This window comes from Corella eumyota, chromosome 4, assembly GCF_963082875.1.
Source record: "Corella eumyota chromosome 4, kaCorEumy4.1, whole genome shotgun sequence".
Classification (NCBI taxonomy): Eukaryota; Metazoa; Chordata; class Ascidiacea; order Phlebobranchia; family Corellidae; genus Corella; species Corella eumyota.
The window spans coordinates 12,696,750-12,718,208 of record NC_137493.1 but is presented as its reverse complement, the minus strand read 5'-3'; the positions used below and the strand labels follow the sequence as shown (position 1 = coordinate 12,718,208).

The 21,459-nt window shown below is 28.2% G+C and overlaps 1 protein-coding gene and 1 long non-coding RNA gene across 3 annotated transcripts; both read right to left on the bottom strand.

The window, feature by feature from the left end:
- Window positions 1–10,411: 10,411 nt before the first annotated feature.
- LOC145750879 (uncharacterized) lies at window positions 10,412–15,556 on the bottom strand. Its single transcript, XM_082566951.1, has 15 exons — window positions 15,547–15,556; window positions 14,955–15,105; window positions 14,688–14,803; window positions 14,330–14,503; window positions 13,761–13,958; window positions 13,561–13,673; window positions 12,675–12,788; window positions 12,388–12,564; window positions 12,177–12,308; window positions 12,034–12,118; window positions 11,504–11,630; window positions 11,330–11,370; window positions 11,142–11,197; window positions 10,777–10,839; window positions 10,412–10,709 (listed from the first exon to the last, which is right to left on the bottom strand). The coding sequence occupies exons 1-14, from the start codon at window positions 15,554–15,556 to the stop codon at window positions 10,813–10,815; spliced, it is 1,521 nt and encodes a 506-aa protein (XP_082423077.1). The 3' UTR covers window positions 10,412–10,709; window positions 10,777–10,812.
- Window positions 15,557–15,965: 409 nt separating this feature from the next.
- LOC145751019 (uncharacterized) lies at window positions 15,966–17,711 on the bottom strand. 2 transcript variants are annotated; one of them, XR_014283702.1, is made up of 4 exons: window positions 17,606–17,711; window positions 17,268–17,490; window positions 17,065–17,185; window positions 15,966–16,861 (listed from the first exon to the last, which is right to left on the bottom strand). It is a non-coding gene; the product is annotated as an uncharacterized LOC145751019 (long non-coding RNA). The 2 variants fall into 2 exon arrangements; XR_014283701.1 differs by lacking the exon at window positions 17,606–17,711 and having other exon boundaries at window positions 16,305–16,861; window positions 17,268–17,585.
- Window positions 17,712–21,459: the final 3,748 nt, after the last annotated feature.

Genomic DNA, 21,459 nt, shown 5'->3' with positions numbered 1-21,459 from the left:
CATATATATCAAAATTAAACCATTTGTTTATTTCATATATATTCTATTTAGGCAAACAACATTTTCAAATATATTTCTAATAAAATTATTAGCATTTGATAGATTTAAGACTAAAAATTAATTTAAAATAAATAGCCAATACATGTAAAACTATCAAACCAACCTCAAAATTATTAAAATATATATATATTTTTTTATATATCTTTATTCTTATCGTGAGAAGGTCGAATGCACAACCTAAACATTAAGTAACAACTGTTACCCCGATCCAGTCTCGAGTTGCCTGTGGCAGTTTGAAATATTATAAATTATAATTGCCCAATACTTATGTTGCTGATTAAGTGCTGGCTCAGCCCACGACCCTATGTGGTGTAGCAAGTGTTTTTACCACTACACCACAGTGCCGAACATGGTAGCTTAGAAAATCTCAAAGAAATATTGTAAGAAAAAATTTATTAGTTAAAACAGTTTTATTACCTGGAACATATATAGTGCCAATTAAGTTTACAAATCCTTCAATGCCAAGACTTGAATCATCAGTTGCAGTTAACTTGGTGGAAAAAGGTTGACTATCTCTATTTAAAAGATATCTTACCAACGAACTAACATTATTTCGAGATCCAAAAAATTGAAAGTCAAAAACAGTCTGTCCTGTTTATATATAATATATAATCATATATACAAGTTAAATTTATTGTTTAATTTAATAGCAACCAAACGTTTAATGACCAACTAAAATGTTTTTTTTCTATATTTTAAATTGTTTATTTTGAAAATACTGTGTATATATATAAAATAACCACATAAATACATAATTACTATATAATTTAACACATATTTACCAATAGCAGGGTGATCGCCACAAGCAGGACTTGCAGGTCTAGGCCCAAATGTTATACCCCATCTTGTAAATTGATATTGACAAAACGTGAGAGGTTGTGTAAATTCTGGTCTTGAACTAAAATTAAAGTTTTTTTGACAAATTACAAAATAAACCAAACCGGTTAAAATTTTGTATATGGGCAATTCTTCGGTAACGGAATTACAATTACTGTGGTTTACAAACTTATAATTTTTTTTTTAATATAATTGAAATTATTTTTTAAGTTAAAACAACCCATATATTGCCATTCTAAATTTTTATAAGCATAGAAGTCCAGTTTGAACTTCTATGCTTCTTAAAAATTGAAAAATGTTTGGTAACGGAATTACGCCAATAAATTAGATATAAAAAGTTGGGTAATACTTAATCCCAATTCGTCTGAATTTTATAAAAATTAACTTAAATTAAACATGTGTGAATAATTGTCCTTATTGAAAGCAACAAAAAGATACCAAATTTTTTTAGTTAGGGTTTAAAAAATATTTATTTATTGACAAATTAACTTAAAAAAACCTGGTAACGGAATTACACTTTAAGTAACAGAAAGACACTGTCTAATTTTGGCATGTAACTTTAGTCTTAAATTTACTCAATTTCAGATAAAATTAAAAAAAATAGTTTTAGGTACTGTTAAAATAAGAAACAAACCTAACTAAAAAATTTTTTAAAAAATCTTGGTAACGGAATTACAAAACTAAAAACTACTAGGTTTTTTTTAAAATAAACTCTTACACAGAACAAAACAAACCAAATTTTAAAAACTCTAACTAACTACCATTTTAACAAAAACTACAAACAAAACTCCAAAAATAAAATTAACAAACAAACATAACATGTTTAAAATTCTAAATCGCTAATCTCTAAATTAGTAATAAAATTGATGTCGCAGAAACAGTTTGTTACACCTAAATAAAATAGATAATTATGCAAAAACAATAAGTCTAGTTGGTAAAATAGCTTATAATATTGTTTGAATATATCAAATATCAGTTAAAAATCAACTTGTTAACTATGAATATTTTTATTTAATTTTATTTAGTAATATATGTACCCATAAAACTAATTTATAAATTTCAAAACTACCTTCTCACAAAATTAAAAAAATGGATATTATCTTACAATGCCATTTCATTTTTTTACTTATAAAAATAATTATATTATTTTAAATCACTTAAACCAGGCAGAATAAGCATTTCTACAAAATCTCTGATGATGTAATTCCGTTACCCGTAATTCCGTTACCATTATTGTAGATAAAATTGATAAGGAACATTAAAGTTTAGTTTTTATTTATAGTACTTAACAACTAAAATCAGAGAATTAAAAATATTAAAAGTTGTATTTGATTAAATTTTAAGTTATAAAACTTTTTATGTAAATTCGGTAACGGAATTACCTATATTCTTACAAGTTAAAAACTTAAAAATTGCTGATTTTTAAATTGTAATAGAATTTGTTGTTTAACTTATGTTAAGCATATGTTTAAACCTCTTATACTAACACATTACAAATCTGTTGTAATCTGTTTTGTAACTTTTATATTAACTTAAAATTATTGCTTAAAATAGCCATAAAAGTGCAAAAAAATTTGTACATTTTAAATAAAAAATCACTTATAAAAAATTATTTGCCTAAATTTTTTTAAATTTAAACTTTAAATATCAAAACCAAAGAAACAGGTAAGTTAATTAAACAAATAATTTAAGTTAATTTTTTTTATTAAAAAACACTTTCCCAATGAGAATTGCCCATATACATATATAATGTTTATATTTGATCATTTTAGGATAAGTCTTAAAAAAATAATTTTAATGCTTTATAGATAGTACGTTATAATGTAAACCTTTTATAAAGATCAACATAAGCAATATCTCCCAAACGTCCAGCACTCATCCAACCATCTGTTTCTTCAGGTGATAAAGCATATCTGTATCCTCGACCATAATTATTTAGATCACTTACGTTTTTGTAAAATATCCACACTCTTTGTAACCCTTTTAATAAAAATAAATTTATGTCATTGTACAAAAATAAGTATTGCAATAACCATGCAAAAAACATTTAAAGAAAAATTTTAAGTAGTATAATGTATATATGTTAAGCAGTAGAAAATGATATTAATTTTACTTATAGACCACATTTTAAATTAGATATGAAATCAAAGTTACTGAGACTTAATGTAGATATTGGTCGTCAGCTAGTACAAAATTGGCATTATTTTTAAGTACTACATCCTTTGGGGCCTATGTAAAAGGTGGAGTGCTTGTGCGGAGTGCGGAGTATTTTTTGCCTATGTAAAAGGTGGAGTGCATGTGCAGAGTGCGGAATGTTTTATTTTTTAATGACGTCACGATCTGCGTGGGGGACGTCATTAAAATATTATTTCATTGTGTTTATAGCATAAAATAAATATTAAAACAACCGTGATATTCAAAATGTAAAAAAACATTCGAAGCAGTTTATGACTTATTATAAAAGTTTTTGAGCGGAAATGACGTCATAACCCCTCTGTGCCACATTTTTATTGCCCCAATCTTAAAGTAAATTCAATTTTCAATCGAATTTTGCTAACTAAAAGTTGGCACAAAGGGGATAAAGGGGTCAACGGGAGCAATATTTGACGAAAATACGTATTTCGATTATCAGTTTTTGAGCGGAAATGACGTCATAACCCCTCTGTGCCACATTTTTATTGCCCCAATCTTAAAGTAAATTTAATTTGCAATTGAATGATGCTAACTAAAAGTTGGCATAAAGGGGATAAAGGGGTCAACGGGAGCAATATTCGACGAAAATACGTATTTCGATTATCAGTTTGTGAGCGGAAATGACGTCATAACCCCTCTGTGCCACATTTTTATTGCCCCAATCTTAAAGTAAATTTAATTTGCAATCGAAGGATACTAACTAAAAGTTGGCACAAAGGGGATAAAGGGGTCAACGGGAGCAATATTTGACGAAAATACGTATTTCGATTATCAGTTTTGAGCGGAAATGACGTCATAACCCCTCTGTGCCACATTTTTATTGCCCCAATCTTAAAGTAAATTCAATTTGCGATTGATTAATACTAACTAAAAGTTGGCACAAAGGGGATAAAGGGGTCAACGGGAGCAATATTTGACGAAAATACATATTTCGATTATCAGTGTTTGAGCGGAAATGACGTCATAACCCCTTTGTGCCACATTTTTATTGCCCCAATCTTAAAGTAAATTCAATTTACAATCGAATGATGCTAACTAAAAGTTGACACAAAGGGGATAAAGGGGTCAACGGGAGCAATATTTGACGAAAATACGTATTTCGATTATCAGTTTTTGAGCGGAAATGACGCCATAACCCCTTTCTGCCACATTTTTATTGCCCCAATCTTAAAGTAAATTTAATTTGCAATCGAATGATGCTAACTAAAAGTTGGCACAAAGGGGATAAAGGGGTCAACGGGAGCAATATTTGACAAAAATACGTATTTTGATTATCAGTTTTTGAGCGGAAATGACGTCATAACCCCTCTGTGCCACATTTTTATTGCCCCAATCTTAAAGTAAATTTAATTTGCAATCGAATGATGCTAACTAAATGTTGGCACAAAAGGGGGATAAAGGGGTCAACGGGAGCAATATTTGACGAAAATACGTATTTCGATTATCAGTTTTTGAGCGGAAATGACGTCATAACCCCTCTGTGCCACATTTTTATTGCCCCAATCTTAAAGTAAATTTAATTTTCAATCGAATGATGCTAACTAAAAATTGGCACAAAGGGGATAAAGGGGTCAACGGGAGCAATATTTGACAAAAATACGTATTTCGATTATCAGTGTTTGAGCGGAAATGACGTCATAACCCCTTTGTGCCACATTTTTATTGCCCCAATCTTAAAGTAAATTCAATTTACAATCGAATGATGCTAACTAAAAGTTGACACAAAGGGGATAAAGGGGTCAACGGGAGCAATATTTGACGAAAATACGTATTTCGATTATCAGTTTTTGAGCGGAAATGACGCCATAACCCCTTTCTGCCACATTTTTATTGCCCCAATCTTAAAGTAAATTTAATTTGCAATCGAATGATGCTAACTAAAAGTTGGCACAAAGGGGATAAAGGGGTCAACGGGAGCAATATTTGACAAAAATACGTATTTTGATTATCAGTTTTTGAGCGGAAATGACGTCATAACCCCTCTGTGCCACATTTTTATTGCCCCAATCTTAAAGTAAATTTAATTTGCAATCGAATGATGCTAACTAAATGTTGGCACAAAAGGGGGATAAAGGGGTCAACGGGAGCAATATTTGAGGAAAATACGTATTTCGATTATCAGTTTTTGAGCGGAAATGACGTCATAACCCCTCTGTGCCACATTTTTATTGCCCCAATCTTAAAGTAAATTTAATTTTCAATCGAATGATGCTAACTAAAAATTGGCACAAAGGGGATAAAGGGGTCAACGGGAGCAATATTTGACAAAAATACGTATTTTGATTATCAGTTTGTGAGCGGAAATGACGTCATAACCCCTTTGTGCCACATTTTTATTGCCCTAATCTTAAAGTAAATTTAATTTGCAATCGAATGATACTAACTAGAAGTTGGCACAAAGGGGATAAAGGGGTCAACGGGAGCAATATTTGACAAAAATATGTCCTTCAATTATCAGTTTTTGAGCGGAAATGACGTCATAACCCCTTTGTGCCACATTTTTATTGCCCCAATCTTAAAGTAAATTCAATTTGCAATCGAATGATGCTAACTAAAAGTTGGCACAATAGGGATAAAGGGGTCAACGGGAGCAATATTTGACGAAAATATGTATTTCGATTATCAGTTTTTGAGCGGAAATGACGTCATAACCTCTCTGTGCCACATTTTTATTGCCCCAATCTTAAAGTAAATTCAATTTGCAATCGAATGATGCTAACTAAAAGTTGGCACAAAGGGGATAAAGGGTCAACGGGAGCAATCCTCCTATTGCGTGCCCAGCAGGTTCTTTGCCATATCTATTAAGAAATTGTATGACCAATACAGTTAAAAAATATTAATGCAAAATGTATACTTTTTTGGAAAATATTTTAGTTGTGTATTTGTAATAACGTTTGGTTTGTGAAAACATCGGGTTAAATGTTTTGTTAAATTTTAGGTGTTTTCGAAGGCCAAACCCAGTCCTGAAAAAGGTTAGGCTCGCCATAACAATGTGTCCATTTTCGTCCAAGGTCGGTTAACGAAATATAAAAATCTGCTGAGTAATTTCGTCAAAAATTGCTCCCGTTGACCCCTTTATCCCCTTTGTGTCAACTTCTAGTTAGTATCATTCGATTGCAAATTAAATTTACTTTAAGATTGGGGCAATAAAAATGTGGCACAGAGGGGTTATGACGTCATTTCCGCTCAAAAACTGATAATCGAAATACGTATTTTTGTCAAATATTGCTCCCGTTGCCCCTTTATCCCCTTTGTGCCAACTTTTAGTTAGCATCATTCAATTGCAAATTAAATTTACTTTAAGATTGGGGCAATAAAAATGTGGCACAGAGGGGTTATGACGTCATTTCCGCTCAAAAACTGATAATCGAAATAGGTATTTTTGTCAAATATTGCTCCCGTTGACCCCTTTATCCCCTTTGTGTCAACTTTTAGTTAGCATCATTCGATTGTAAATTGAATTTACTTTAAGATTGGGGCAATAAAAATATGGCACAGAGGGGTTATGACGTCATTTCCGCTCAAACACTGATAATCGAAATACGTATTTTCGTCAAATATTGCTCCCGTTGACCCCTTTATCCCCTTTGTGCCAACTTTTAGTTAGTATTAATCAATCGCAAATTGAATTTACTTTAAGATTGGGGCAATAAAAATGTGGCACAGAGGGGTTATAACGTCATTTCCGCTCAAAAACTGATAATCGAAATACGTATTTTTGTCAAATTTTGCTCCCGTTGACCCCTTTATCCCCTTTGTGCCAACTTTTAGTTAGCATCATTCGATTGCAAATTGAATTTACTTTAAGATTGGGGCAATAAAAATGTGGCACAGAGGGGTTATGACGTCATTTCCGCTCAAACACTGATAATCGAAATACGTATTTTTGTCAAATATTGCTCCCGTTGACCCCTTTATCCCCTTTGTGCCAACTTTTAGTTAGCATCATTCGATTGAAAATTAAATTTACTTTAAGATTGGGGCAATAAAAATGTGGCACAGAGGGGTTATGACGTCATTTCCGCTCAAAAACTGATAATCGAAATACGTATTTTCGTCGAATATTGCTCCCGTTGACCCCTTTATCCCCTTTGTGCCAACTTTTAGTTAGCATCATTCGATTGCAAATTAAATTTACTTTAAGATTGGGGCAATAAAAATGTGGCACAGAGGGGTTATGACGTCATTTCCGCTCAAACACTGATAATCGAAATACGTATTTTCGACAAATATTGCTCCCGTTGACCCCTTTATCCCCTTTGTGCCAACTTTTAGTTAGTATCAATCGATTGCAAATTGAATTTACTTTAAGATTGGGGCAATAAAAATGTGGCACAAAGGGGTTATGACGTCATTTTATTAAAAAAAATAATACTCGGCACTCCGCATTCTGTACTCCACCTTTTACATAGTGCCCATCCTTTGTAATGTATTGATGATCCATTTATTTTTTACAAAATTATAAATTTACATACATTTGAACTACAGTTTTACCATTTCTGTATTTGTTGTTAATAAGACTGATAATCAAATCATTTGTTTGTTGATCTCGAATTGAAGCCAAATTTCCGCCATTTTCCTGACAAAAATTCTTGGCATTTTCCACGTTAACTCGATTGTCTGATAAACTGTATACAGTATCTCCAATTCCAATTAAACTGTCATTGCACGCTAAGTAAACATATATATTTTTGCATAAATAATACCAATATATTAAGCTTTCATCAACATTTTCCGATTAAATTTTTCCGATTAAAAGAACAAAACTAAGTTGATTTTAGACAAGTCCACGTGATTTAAAAATATAAAAATTCCCCCAATCGATATTATTATATTGTATTTATTACTTTTTCTTTTCAGTTGAAGTAGCGATTTTAGGTTAGATTTATTGTCAATAGATTTTTGGCTTTGTAAATTACACAATTACTTACTGCTTATACTTATATTAAACCCTACACCATAGTAACGGTAGAGATCACGGAATTCACGTAGATAGACTTACTTACACATTAAATTTATTTTTAGCAATTAATGAAAAATTAACATGATAAAAACAAAAGTAGTATACCAAATTATGGGTAAAAAAAACTTTATCAAATAGGAAATGACTTAATAATATTAATTACTTTTACGTTAATATATTACTTCCGTCACTTGAAGTTGAAATACATAAAACAATTAATATTGTATAAATCCAAAAACTTTCATGGGACATTTTCTTATATTGCATTAACGTATAGCCTACCTACGCTATATCTATAAAAAACTTGAACAAAAGAAATCAAGTAATCAAAGTATAAGCATAAACACCTACTCACAGTCTAGGCATATTTATATATTAGCTTAACAATTTCCTCTTATGATTCAGCATAACGATGAAGCGGTAAGAAAGAAAAACAACACGTAAATACTTGGAATTGTGAAAATACTTTTGACTTATATTTGTTGTATGACACTTGTTTTTTTACCTGAAAAAGATTTTAATAAGAACGAGCCAAATTTTAATTTTATTTTTAACAAAGACATCTTCTTAATATCTAAAATTTTATATTTCCATGATTTCCCAACTAAAATAGTATTAAGTAATGTTTGTATGATTTTAATGTGATCCATTAAGGCAAAAATTCCTTTACCAATATATACTTAATTTACAGTAAACCATGAACTACTAACTTAAAAAACAATATACCTAAATTTTTCTTAACTTTAACGCAGAAACAACATAGCCGTACATAATGTTAACACTTTTGTTATAGTGTGTAGGCTAAAACTTAATTTATAAAATTTATGAATTTTAATATAAACAACACATAAAATAGAAGTATAGTTTACACATAATAAAATGATATACTATAATAAAAATACACAAAAACAACATCATCTAAAATTAAATACAAATTATTTGGCAAAAATAATCATTCACTTAGAGTAAAAAAATAGGTGTACAGACTTTATAACATAAAAGTTACTTTTGCGTTTGCTTGTTTTAACTTTTAAATAAGTATATACATATCAATCACTCAACAGTACAGTGTAAAGTTTTGTGTAGCAAATTTCTCAATTTCAAGTTTTTCCAACAAATAATAATTAGGTTTGTCGAGCACAGTTTATATCTAACAAGCTTTTATAACTTTTATATTCTATCCAGTAGGCGAAATTTCAATATCATTCGTAGTTGCCGTATGTTTTAATGGTTTGAAGATATTGAGAAACGTAGCAAACGTAGCAATAGATGGAATTTTATGTTTTGAAACTTTGTTTTTACCTCGATTGTTGATAACATTAAGCAAGACCCCAACACTTGGTGGGGTGGTCATTACTCCAAGTGGTCACAGTCAAATAATTTATTGACTTGGGTTGCATGTAAAAATAGTTTAAAATATTTTTGTTTTATTTTTAATATTTTAAAAACAAATGCTTTTAAACTTAATATATATATACATATACATATTTGTAATAGCTTACAAATTGGTTGTGGCTAGATAAAAGAGTAAAAAGTTTTTTAATACAGCCTTCCATGACCGGTTCGCCACACTACCGGACCGTGTTGAAAGCGTTCTGTGAAACCATATACAAAAACGACTCAGCAGTGTCATCTTGTGGAGGTTGTGCAGCTACATACTTTCTTACACATTCTGCATTTTGGCAAAAAAAAATACTAAATTAAAAATTGGTCTAGTCATGACCTTAGCACTTTAGCTTAGTCTTAAGAAATCTTTTCAATCTATCAATATTACTTGACCTAACTACTAAATAGTTTTTACAACTTCATGCTTCATTTAAAAAAGAATTCGAAGTAATATTATTGACTAACCTGTATCTAAGATGCATGCAAAAAAAACTCTCAAACTGTATCTCGTAAAGGCAAAAACAAAACCTACGAATCTATCTTGATTTTAAAACAAAACTTATTTATTTTTTTGACTTAATAATATATATTAACTAAGAACCTAATAAAATTGTTTATCTAACTATCATATTGAAAACGTATTATCTTTTACAGTGACTTTTAAATACCATCAAACTATTAATTATTAGGCTAAATAAGCAAAAATTTGCCAAATATTACAAAGTAACGACATAATAACATTTCTTTACTATTTGATACCATTCTAAACACTTAAAACTGACTTATTACAATGTAATATGCCAGTACATTGTATTGTCTAAATGGAGATTTTATGCATATAGCCAACCATACTTCCTTTCCTTGTAATACGTAAGTAACATCCATGAGTCAAAAAAACAAAACCTTTTACTAGTTATAAAAATGAAAATTCAAGAAAAACCTATTGATTTCTACCCTAATTTAAATATCTAAAATGCTTAGTTGAAACACGTATGAGTTTGGGTCTATTGTAAGTGAACTTTAATATAAAAATATAATTAACAAAGTTCATTTAAGTCCCAATACGAATTGAACCCGGAAAAGTTTCATATTACAATTAAATGCAGTAAATGTTGAAAAAACGTAAACAATTAAAATATTAACAGGAAATATAATAAACAAAGAAAAAGAAATTAAAAAATATATTTATACAGAAATAAGTTACGAGAAGTACAATTTAATAAGCGATATTAAGACAGTTGCATTTCAAAAAGCAGGTGAAAAACTAGCCCTACAAAAAACTCAAATATTAACATATTCAGATATTTTCCAAATTATAATTAAAATCAAATACTTACATGTTTATATATCTGAAATCGATGTAGCTATTAGTGTTAGCGGTAGTTTTCATAAACAGAATTCTAAAAAAAGGGAAATTTGTTTTAAAAATACTTTTTGTTATGGTAGCAAGCAAAAAAAACGAAAATAGAAGGGGTTGCTATAAAAGCAGGCTAAAAAAATAACCCATTTTTACAATTTGCCCAACATAATAGTGCAAAGTTAATTGTAAAAAAGTTAAGTAAATTTTTGTTTTTAATATTAATAGAACATTTCTGGTGCCAATAATTTAGTGTTTAACATTTGAATGCCTTTTATTTACCAGGATCTAAGTTATTTTTCTTTTGACAAAATGTTTTTTGAATTTAAATAAACCAAAACCAACCTGATTTAATGCAGTTGTGTTAACTACATTAGCGTATGGAGATTCAATACCAGTACCTATTAAATTAAAAATAAATCCTAATTTAAAAAAAGTTAGATATGCATAAGAACACAACTAAATATATACTCAGAGGTCAGAGCATTACATTGTTATTAAACAAAAATTAAACTTTTGGTTAAAAAAATTACCAGATTGTGAAGACCTCTGCATAATTTCATTTTTTTGAAACCTAAAAATCCGCGATTTAAAATTTAATTTTAGATTGATGTATGTACTTTATTTTTAGTTTATGTCCTTATTATAAATATATACTTATCTTTAGTTCAATGTTAATTACAACTATTTAAAAAAAACATTTTTACCTTTTCTTCACCATCCAAATAACCACCACAATAATAACTAACACTACAACTACCCCAACAATAGAACCAATTATGGAACCAAATACCCCTTTAGACACAACAGATCCAGATTTACCATCCCTTCCACCTAAAAATTTAGTTTAAAAACAATTCATGCTTCTAAGTTTTTACAAATGCATAAAAGAAACAAACAAGTACAACATATGCAACGATGAACAATGGTTAGACCCTAAAATTCAGGATTTAGTTTACTACTTGATGCCGTAACAACACAAGTCAAATAGAATAAGATCTAAAACCGACAATGTGTTATTGGATACCAAAATGCCTACATTAATAATGTTTTATATAAAACAAATCAGAATAATGGATTTTATTTGTTTGTATTTAAAACAGTTTTACTTAATAGTTTAAATAAAATTAAAAAATAAGAAATAGTTATATTTGTATACCCAATGTTATGCTGGACCATTAAGTATATTACATAATAAAAATCAGCAAATAAAAAATGCAAAAAAAAACAAGTTAACCTGTTTCTATTATTTCAATTGTTGAAACACAAGTTCCATTTACATTTCCCCATTCTCCAAAACCCTCACAGGAACTTGCTCTTATCTAAAACAACATCTTCTAATCATATTGTATTAAAAAATATAGTTTGTTCTTAAATTACCCTAAATGTAACAGTTTTGTTGTAATTATGAAAATCTAAAGGTATTTCCATAAAGTATTTATTTTCCATTGTAGTTAATGAGCTGGGGTTAATGGTAATCAATGATGTATTTGTGTTGCTCTGGCCTTCAATCTAAACCAAATAAAATTATAATATTTTAACCCTAACCAAGATTATGTTAAATTTTTAAAACCATTATTTAATTCCTAACTTCATATGATAAAATGTCATCCACATAACTAGTTGGTATTGGCCACTTAATAATACAATTAGGTTGGGTTGAATCAACATAAGATAAAGTTATAACATCAGGAATTCCAAAACTGGTTGTAACACTTGAATATGATGTTATTGATTGATTAAAACAACTACCCAGTATTACTGTTACCTACAAACAATATACAAGAATTGTATCAAAATTTACTTCATCAATATGACAAATTAATTGGAAAAAAAATGTCCACAAAAGCATTTTTTCCTTAAATTTATGTTTAAAACCTTTGCTATGTAGGTAGTTCTTGGTGTTAAACCTTTAACAACAGCATAAGATTGATTATAATTGTAGTGATTTGGTAAAATTACACTCTGTGAGCCAGATAATAAAATATTCACCTAAAGTATTAAAAAAGTTAAAACTATTACCCAGTATTTTCAATTGCAAATAAAATAAATATGATTTTTTTTATATTTAAACCTAATTTTAACAAACGAACACGCATTCATTGATATTGTAATAGAAAAGTAAACTAAATTTAAAAGCAAAATACCAATCTTAATTTTTTAGTAATCAAACGAGTATTAAAATATAATAATAACAAAACAATTAAAAAAAAAATTTTACAAATTTTTGACTTATACTTTAACATTTTACTTAAATTTTCAACCAATATTTTTTACTTTAATAGACAGCGAAAAGGACGATTTTTGACGGCGACCAGAACGCTATTAAATTATTCAAGCGTTAAACTCACACTGATTCATTATTTTATAAAAAAACTAAAATAATGATTAAACGATATTTAGCTGGAGTTAAATCTTCATTTTAAATAGCAACATACAAAATAATAATACCAACAACATATTAAAATTTCAGCAAATTTAATCTTTAAATTTTAATAATAAAATATATTAATTAGTAATTATTGATAATTAAATGTCGTTAATAGGAGGTTTGCGATTTGTTGGGATAATAACAAACATACTAAAAATTTAGAACTTTTAGTTTTAAAGAACAAATGTTATCGTCTTTCAAAATTCGTCAAATAAGAATAAAAACAATAATAATAATAATAAATATAATGACAATAACAATATGTTTCGAAATCTAAGATTTCGAACCATAATAAATTAACTTCTTAACAACAAAATTTTTTCATTAACTTACTTGTACATTTAAGGTTAAGTAAGAATAGGTTGTTTGAAGTGACAATAAATTTGTATTCCAGGTTACATTAATAGAGTTACCATCACATTGTACAGGGTAGGCTTGTGTGGTAACTAAAATATAAGTTTGAGTTAAATTACCAACAATATTAATTAAAAGTTCGAATATTTTTTTTTTATTGATTTATAAAGTTTTTTTACATTGGTATTGGCAGGCAAAGTTGTATGTTTCTGCACAGTTAATTGTAATTAAATTCCAAGAACCATTTTGATAATGAAATGCTGTGCACAAATTAGAAGGAGTTTGTGGTAATGTAAAGAAGTTAACTGGAGTTTGATCAGACCAAACCCAGTTGTTATCTGAATATTTTGCTCCAATTATTACATTTTCTGGTACATCTACAATTTAAAAAAATATTAATGAAATAGGTTAATTTTAACAGCAGTATAATTGTAACAATTTTTGTTAGGACATAATTTATTTGTTTTACAGAAAAACTATAAATCTCTTTTATCCAAAAAATAAATCATACTGAAAAACAGTATAGTAAAAATAAACCAATATTTATTTAACATATAATATATATTCTATTTAAGCAAACAACATTTTTAAAGATAATTCTAAAAAATAACTAGCACTAAATGGATTTAAGACTAACAATTAATTTGAATAAATAGCCAATACATGTAACCACATACTTTAAAGTTATTAAAATATAATAACAAAATATTATAAGCAAAAATTTATCAGTTAAAACAGTTTTAAATACCTGGTACATATATAATGTTTTGTACATGAACAAATCCTTCAATGCCAAGACTTGAATCATCAGTGGCAGTTAACTTGGTGGAAAAAGGTTGAGTATCTCTATTTAAAAGATATCTTACCAATGAACTAATATTATTTCTGGATCCAAAAAATTGAAAGTCAAAAACGGTCTGTCCTGTTTATATATAATATATATACAAATTAAATTTACTGTTTGATTTAATAGCAACCAAACCATATAATAACCAACTAAAATGTTTTTTTCTATATTTTTAAATTGTTTATTTTGAAAATACTGTGTGTATATATAAAATAACCACATAAATACATAATTACTATATAATTTAACACATATTTACCACTAACAGGTACATCGCCACAAGCAGGACTTGCAGGTCTAGGTCCCACTGTTATACCCCATCTTGTAAATTGATATCGACAAAACGTGAGAGGTTGTGTAAATCCTGGTCTTGAACTAAAATTAAAGTTTTTTTGACAAATTACAAAATAAACCAAACCGGTTAAAATTTTGTATATACGTATATAATGTTTATATTTGATCATTTTAGGATAGGTCTCAAAAAAATAATTTTATTGCTTTATCGATAGTATGTTATAATGTAAACCTTTTATAAAGATCAACATAAGCAATATCTTCCAAACGTCCAGCACTCATCCAACCATTTATTTCTTCAGGTGTTAAAGCATATCTGTATCCTCGACCATAATCAGGTCCTTCACTCACTCTTTTGTAAAATATCCACACTCTTTGCAACCCTTTTATTAAAAATAAATTGACGTCATTGTACAAAAATAAGTATTACCTAACCATGCAAAACATTTAAAGAAAAACTTTAAGTAGTATAAACAGTGGCAGCTCGTCTATGGGGCTAAAACCACCAACTTTTTTAAATGTTTTTTTTTTAAATTTATATATTATTTTTTCGTTAAAATTATTTAAAAATATTTAAAAAATAGCGCCATTTTGGCCACGAAATACGCAAAATTTTAAAAAACGTAGCAAAGTTGAGAACTTTGATTAAAATGTGGGGCTAAGATACGAGCGTTTAATTTTTCCAAGAGCCGGAGTCCGGAACCTTTTTTTTATAAGACACGCATCAATGATTCTCTTTTTTCTTGTACGTATTCACAATGGCCTTTATGACCAACAATAGATTATTTAAAATTTGGTTAACCTTGAATAAAATAAGGTTATACTATTTAGCATATTAATCTGTATGCAATATATACAATATTTAAACCACTATTACTCAAACCTAATTTACCAAAAATTCAAAAATTTTCATTTTAAAAGTATATTTGCCAACTACACACCAAATATCTTGTACTTTACAAAACATCTTACTTACAGTACAAATAAAACGAAACTTAAAACATAAATTGGGGGGGAACAAAAACTACTTGATATTAAAATAATAACATTACAATTATTAAAAAAATATATATATAATTGTAATACTATACAACCAGATTACTGATTACATTTTTGTGCAAATATGCACGAGTACAAATGTGTAATTTCAATTCAACAAAAAATTTAACCTACTACGACCATCTAAATAAATTACACAGCAAGGTAAGAATTGAAACTGTTCTACGTTTACATGAAGCTTGGCAATATAGTATGTAAAACCGAATAACACAACATTCATAAATTTAAAACACAGTGTGAAAACGAAATCAAGCTGTAAACCCAGCACATGCAATAACAAAAAACTGGTCTAAATTCCATAACAAACTTTTAGATTATTTAATTTGGAAAGCAAGCATAGAAAAAGATAAATGCTCATTATTAAAAAAAAATACAACCCAACAAAGTTGTAGCTTATTGCGCATAAGCTAACCTTTTATTCACATTAAAAACAATTAAATTTATTTATTTCACATTTGGTGGGAATCATTTTTGTTATCGTTTCTTGATTTCATCAAAATCTTATATTAACTCCTATTTTGATATGTCTTTCAATCTTTAACTTGTTTTTAAAATCTGTGGTTTGCCTTTGACATGGGATTCTATTCTTTGTTCTTCTTTTAAAAACAGTTATCTGATGCTTTCCTACAAGCAGTTGTATTTTTGGATTTTGGAATTTCATTTTTTGTTTCGTTAATGAAATTGAAATTCTATTCTATTTGAATAAGAAATTGCCGTATAATATAATTATACCATGAATTCACCTGCATGGTTAATTTAAGAATTCATAACCAGCAGATGAGCAATTAGCTGATTAAGAAAAACAATTAACTGTCTTTAAGTTTAAAATAAAACCTTCCGATTGGGTCGACGGAGACCGCTACAAAGTAATGGAACAATTATGGTTCAATTTAATTGTAATAGAAGGGTAAATATAATTGTGCCAATAAAAATAGAATACGATCCCTTAAGACCCAAGGCATGAGAAAAATTGGACAATTGTGCACAGCTTCCTTTAATATAAAACAGCTTGCTAATGGTAAAGTTAAAGTCACTGGATCTTGGTTCATTATGGACATAATGCTGAATTGGCCCATATATCTGTTAACAAAACAGATAAAAATATTATACAAGGTAGTTATATGTAAATTAAGTTTAATTTTGGAAATCAATGTCACATTCCTATAAGTTAAATTCAACATCACAAATACAAATATTGTTATAGGTAAGTTAGCTATAGGAGTAGCTCCAAAGAAAATTTTAAAGGACATAAGATCCAGTTGTGTTTTAAACAACAAGTTTACCTGAGTCCATATGGTTTCTCGCCTCGACCTGTTTCAAAGTTCAATCTTATTAGGAAATTCAACAAAACACTTTAACAATTGTCTGAGTGTTGGAATTCTGGTTGAGGAAATAAAAAAAAATCTAAATGTAAAATAATTAAATTTGTTATTAACCTTTTGAATGTGTATAGCAGAACACCCAAACAAGCTTTAAATTAATTAACCTTGAGCATTTGTAGACTAAAGTGTTGCTGTACAATCAATAAATTTTGAAGATGATGATTTTGCTATTGCCTTAACCACAACGCATCAGCTTAATCTCCCCCAAAAATTCCGAAATAATATTATTTGCATGGATTCAACACATGGAACAACCGCTTACGATTTTAAATTAATAACAGTACTCCAGTTGCTTGGATGCTTTGTAATAAAGAAAGCTCTGATGTGCTATACATTGTTGCACAGTAAAACAATTACTTTTAAATTAATTAGCCCAAAACAAGTTAAATATAAATTTAAATATAATAAATAAATTAGTAAAATACATAGTAGGCAATCGCACCTTATGCGAAGTTCTGTAACGAATGTGTTACAGGAGAGAAATCAGCATAAAAATAAAAAAAATCACTGAAGCGTGTCCGGACTACGAGCTCTTGGAAAAATTAAACGCTCGTGGCTAAAGACCACCATAGAGTTACAAAATATTTTGACAATTTTAAATGTTGTATATTAACAAATTTTATCGTTTTTGTTTAACTATTAAACAAAAATCAAATAAAATAGAAGTGAACTGGGTATTGCATTATTATTTAAGAAAGTTTTAAGGCTTTAAATAATATTTTTAAGTTAAAACAATAGAAATAATAGTTGTTCGATCGGGTATATTCTCAAATTAAATTTATGATGAAAAGGTCGCTCTTAAGCTTCGCTAAAGCAGCAAGTTCAAATCAATTTTTGTATTCCTTTTAAACAATTATATGTAAATAAATGCTTTTAATTTTGATTAAGGCAAGTTTTTAAAGATAATCATAATAGATTTACTGCCTGACAAGTAGACTCAAGGGCAGCTTGACTGTTTGCCTGCCTGTCAAAAGAGCATAAATTAAGTTTGCCAAAGAAAAAAAAACATGCAATGTACATACTTTACTAGTGACTGTAAATAGTGTTTTTTTAAAAACAAATGTTTATAAAACTGTAAACATATTTTTAATAGTTTACAAATTGGTTGTGGCTAGATGAAAGAAAAAGGTTTTTTAATACAGCCTTCCATGACCGGTTTGCCACACTACCAAACCGTGTTGACAGCATTCTGTGAAACCATATACCAAAACAACTCAGCAGTGTCATCTTGTGGGTTTTGTGCAGCTACATACTTTCTTACACATTCTGCATTCTGAGAAAAAAATACTAAATTAAAAACTGGCGGTCTACTTATGACTTCAGCACTTTGGCTTAGTCTTAAGATATCTTTTCAATCTATTAATATTATTTGGGTTTGGTGACCATGCCATAACATATTTAAAATCTTTATGTAAACACTAATACTTTTGGCATGTTTTAAATTATTAAATTGATTTTGTCATTTTTTTCAGTCGCATTGTTGTAATATTAATTGTATATCGTATTAATATTTACTTTTATCAATGCGCGAAAAAACAAAATAAATAAAAAGAATTGACCTAACTACTAACAAGTTTTTAGAACTTTATCTTTAATATAAAAAGATTTTAAAATAATGGTATTGACTAACCTGTAAATAAGATGTGCGAAAAAAAACTCTAAAACTGTATCTCGTAAGGGCTACAATAAAACCTACAAATCTACCTTGATTTTAAAACAAAACTTACTTATTTTTTCGACTTAATGATATATGACCAAGAACCTAATAAAATTGTTTATCCAACTATCATAATGAAAACGTATTATCTTTTACGGAAACCTTGAAACACCACCGAACTATTAATTCTTACGCTAAATTAGAAAAAATTAGGCAAATATTACAATATATTGACAAAATGACATTTCTTTACTATTTAATATCATTCTAAATATTTAAACTGACTTATAAATAAACATTTATTCACAGTGTAATATGTTAGAACATTGTATTGTCTGAATAGAGATTTTATGCATGTAACCAACTATACTTCCTTGTAATACGTAAGTAACATCCATGAGTCAATAAAAATCTTAAAATTTTATCAATAATGTGAACAAAACCTTTTACTAGCTATAAAAATGAAATAACAAGGAAAGTATATTGATTTCTACCCTTATTTTAATATTTAAACGCTTCGAAGGCAATTTACGTATTTTTAGATTACTAATAAAACCGGTGCTAGTTAGCTAGTAGATAAGTAAAGCACGTAAGAGTTTCGGTCTATTGTAAGTGCACTTTAATATAGAAATATAATTAACAAAGTTCATTTGGGTCTCAATACAAATTGAACTGGGAAAAGTTTCAAATTACTATAAAATGCAGTAAATGTTGAAAAAACGTGAACAATTAAAATATTGACAGGAAATATAATAAACAAAAAAAAAAGAAATTAAAAGAAAATATTTATACAGAAATAAGTTATGAGAAGTACAATTTATTAAGCGCTATTACGACAGCTGCATTCCAAAAAGCAGGTGAAAAACTAGCCCTACAAAAAACTCAAATAATAATATATTCAGATTTTTTTCCAAATTATAATTAAAATCAAATACTTACATGTTTATATATTTGAAATCGATATAGCTATTAGTGTTAGCGGTAGTTTTCATAAACAGAATTCTAAAAAAAGGGAAATTTGTTTTAAAAAAACTGTTTGTTATGGTAGCAAGCAAAAAAATAATAAAAAGGTTACTATGAAAGCAGGCTAACAAAATAACCCATTTTCACAAATTTGCCCAACATAATAGTGCAAAGTTAATTGTAAGAAAAGTTAAGCAAATTTTTTTTTTAATATTAATAGAACATTTCTGGTGCCAATAATTTAGTGTTTAACATTTGAATGCCTTTTATTTACCAGGATCTAAGTTATTTTTCTTTTGACAAAATGTTTTTTGAATTTAAATAAACCAAAACCAACCTGATTTACTGCAGTTGTGTTAACTACATTAGCATATGGAGATTCAATACCAGTACCTACAAAATTACAAAATAGATCCTATTTCAAAATAAGTTCAATATGCATAAGAACACAACTAAATATATACTCAGAGGTCAGAGCATTACACTGTTATTAAAAAAAAATTAAACTTTTGGTTAAAAAAAAACTTTTACCAGATTGTGTAGACCTCTGCATAACTTTATTTTTTTGAAACCTAAAAAAACGCGATTTAAAATTTAATTTTAGATTGATGTATGTACTTTATTTTTAATTTACGTCCTTTTTATAAATAGATACTTATCTTTAGTTCAATGTTAATTACAACTATTTAAAAAAATATGTTTCACCTTTTTTTCACCATCCAAATAACAACCACAATAAAAACTAACACTACAACCACCCCAACAATAGAACCAATTATTGCTCCTTTAGACACAACAGTTCCAGATTTACCATCACTTCCACCTAAAAATTTAATTTAAAAACAATTATATGCAACAATGAAAAATGGTTAGACCCTAAAAATCAGGATTTAGTTTACTACTTGATGCTGTAACAACACAAGTCAAATAGATTAAGATCCAAAACCGACAATGTGTTATTGGATACCAAAAATGCCAACATCAATAATGTTTTATATAAAACAAATCAAAATAATAGATTTTATTTGTTTGTATTTAAAACAGTTTTACTTAATAGTTTAAATAAAATTAGAAATAAAAAATAGTTATATTTGAAAACCCTATGTTATGTTATGCTGGACCATTAAGTACATTACATAATAAAAATCAGCAAATAAGAAATACAAAAAACAAACAAGTTAACCTGTTTCTATTATTTTAATTGGTGAAACACAAGTTCCATTTAAATTTTTCCATTCTCCGAAACCCTCACAAAAACTTGCTCTTATCTAAAACAACAGTTTATACAAAAATAAAACATCTTCTAATCATTTGTATTAAAAAATATAGTTTGTTCTTAACTTACCCGAAATGTAACAGTTTTGTTGTAATTATGAACATCTAAAGGCATTTCCATAAAGTATTTATTTTTCATTGTAGTTAATGAGCTGGGTTTAATGGTAATCAATGATGTATTTGTGTTGCTTTGGCCTTCAATCTAAACCAAAATAAAAATACTATTTTAACCGTACCTAAGATTATTTTTAATTTTTAACACCATTATTTAATTCCTTTTTAACACCATTTATTTAATTCCTTTTTAACACCATTATTTAATTCCTAACTTCATATGACAAAATGTCATCCACATAACTAGTTGGTATTGGCCACTTGATAATACAATTAGGTTGAGTTGA

Excerpts from the sequence above, each read along its gene's own strand:
- LOC145750879 (XM_082566951.1), bottom strand. Across the intron at positions 13,674-13,760 it reads CTTTGCCTGCCAATACCAAT|TTACCACACAAGCCTACCCT; the intron begins GTAAAAAAACTT and ends CTTATATTTTAG. Across the intron at positions 11,198-11,329 it reads GCAGAGGTCTTCACAATCTG|GTACTGGTATTGAATCTCCA; the intron begins GTAATTTTTTTA and ends TTAATTTAATAG.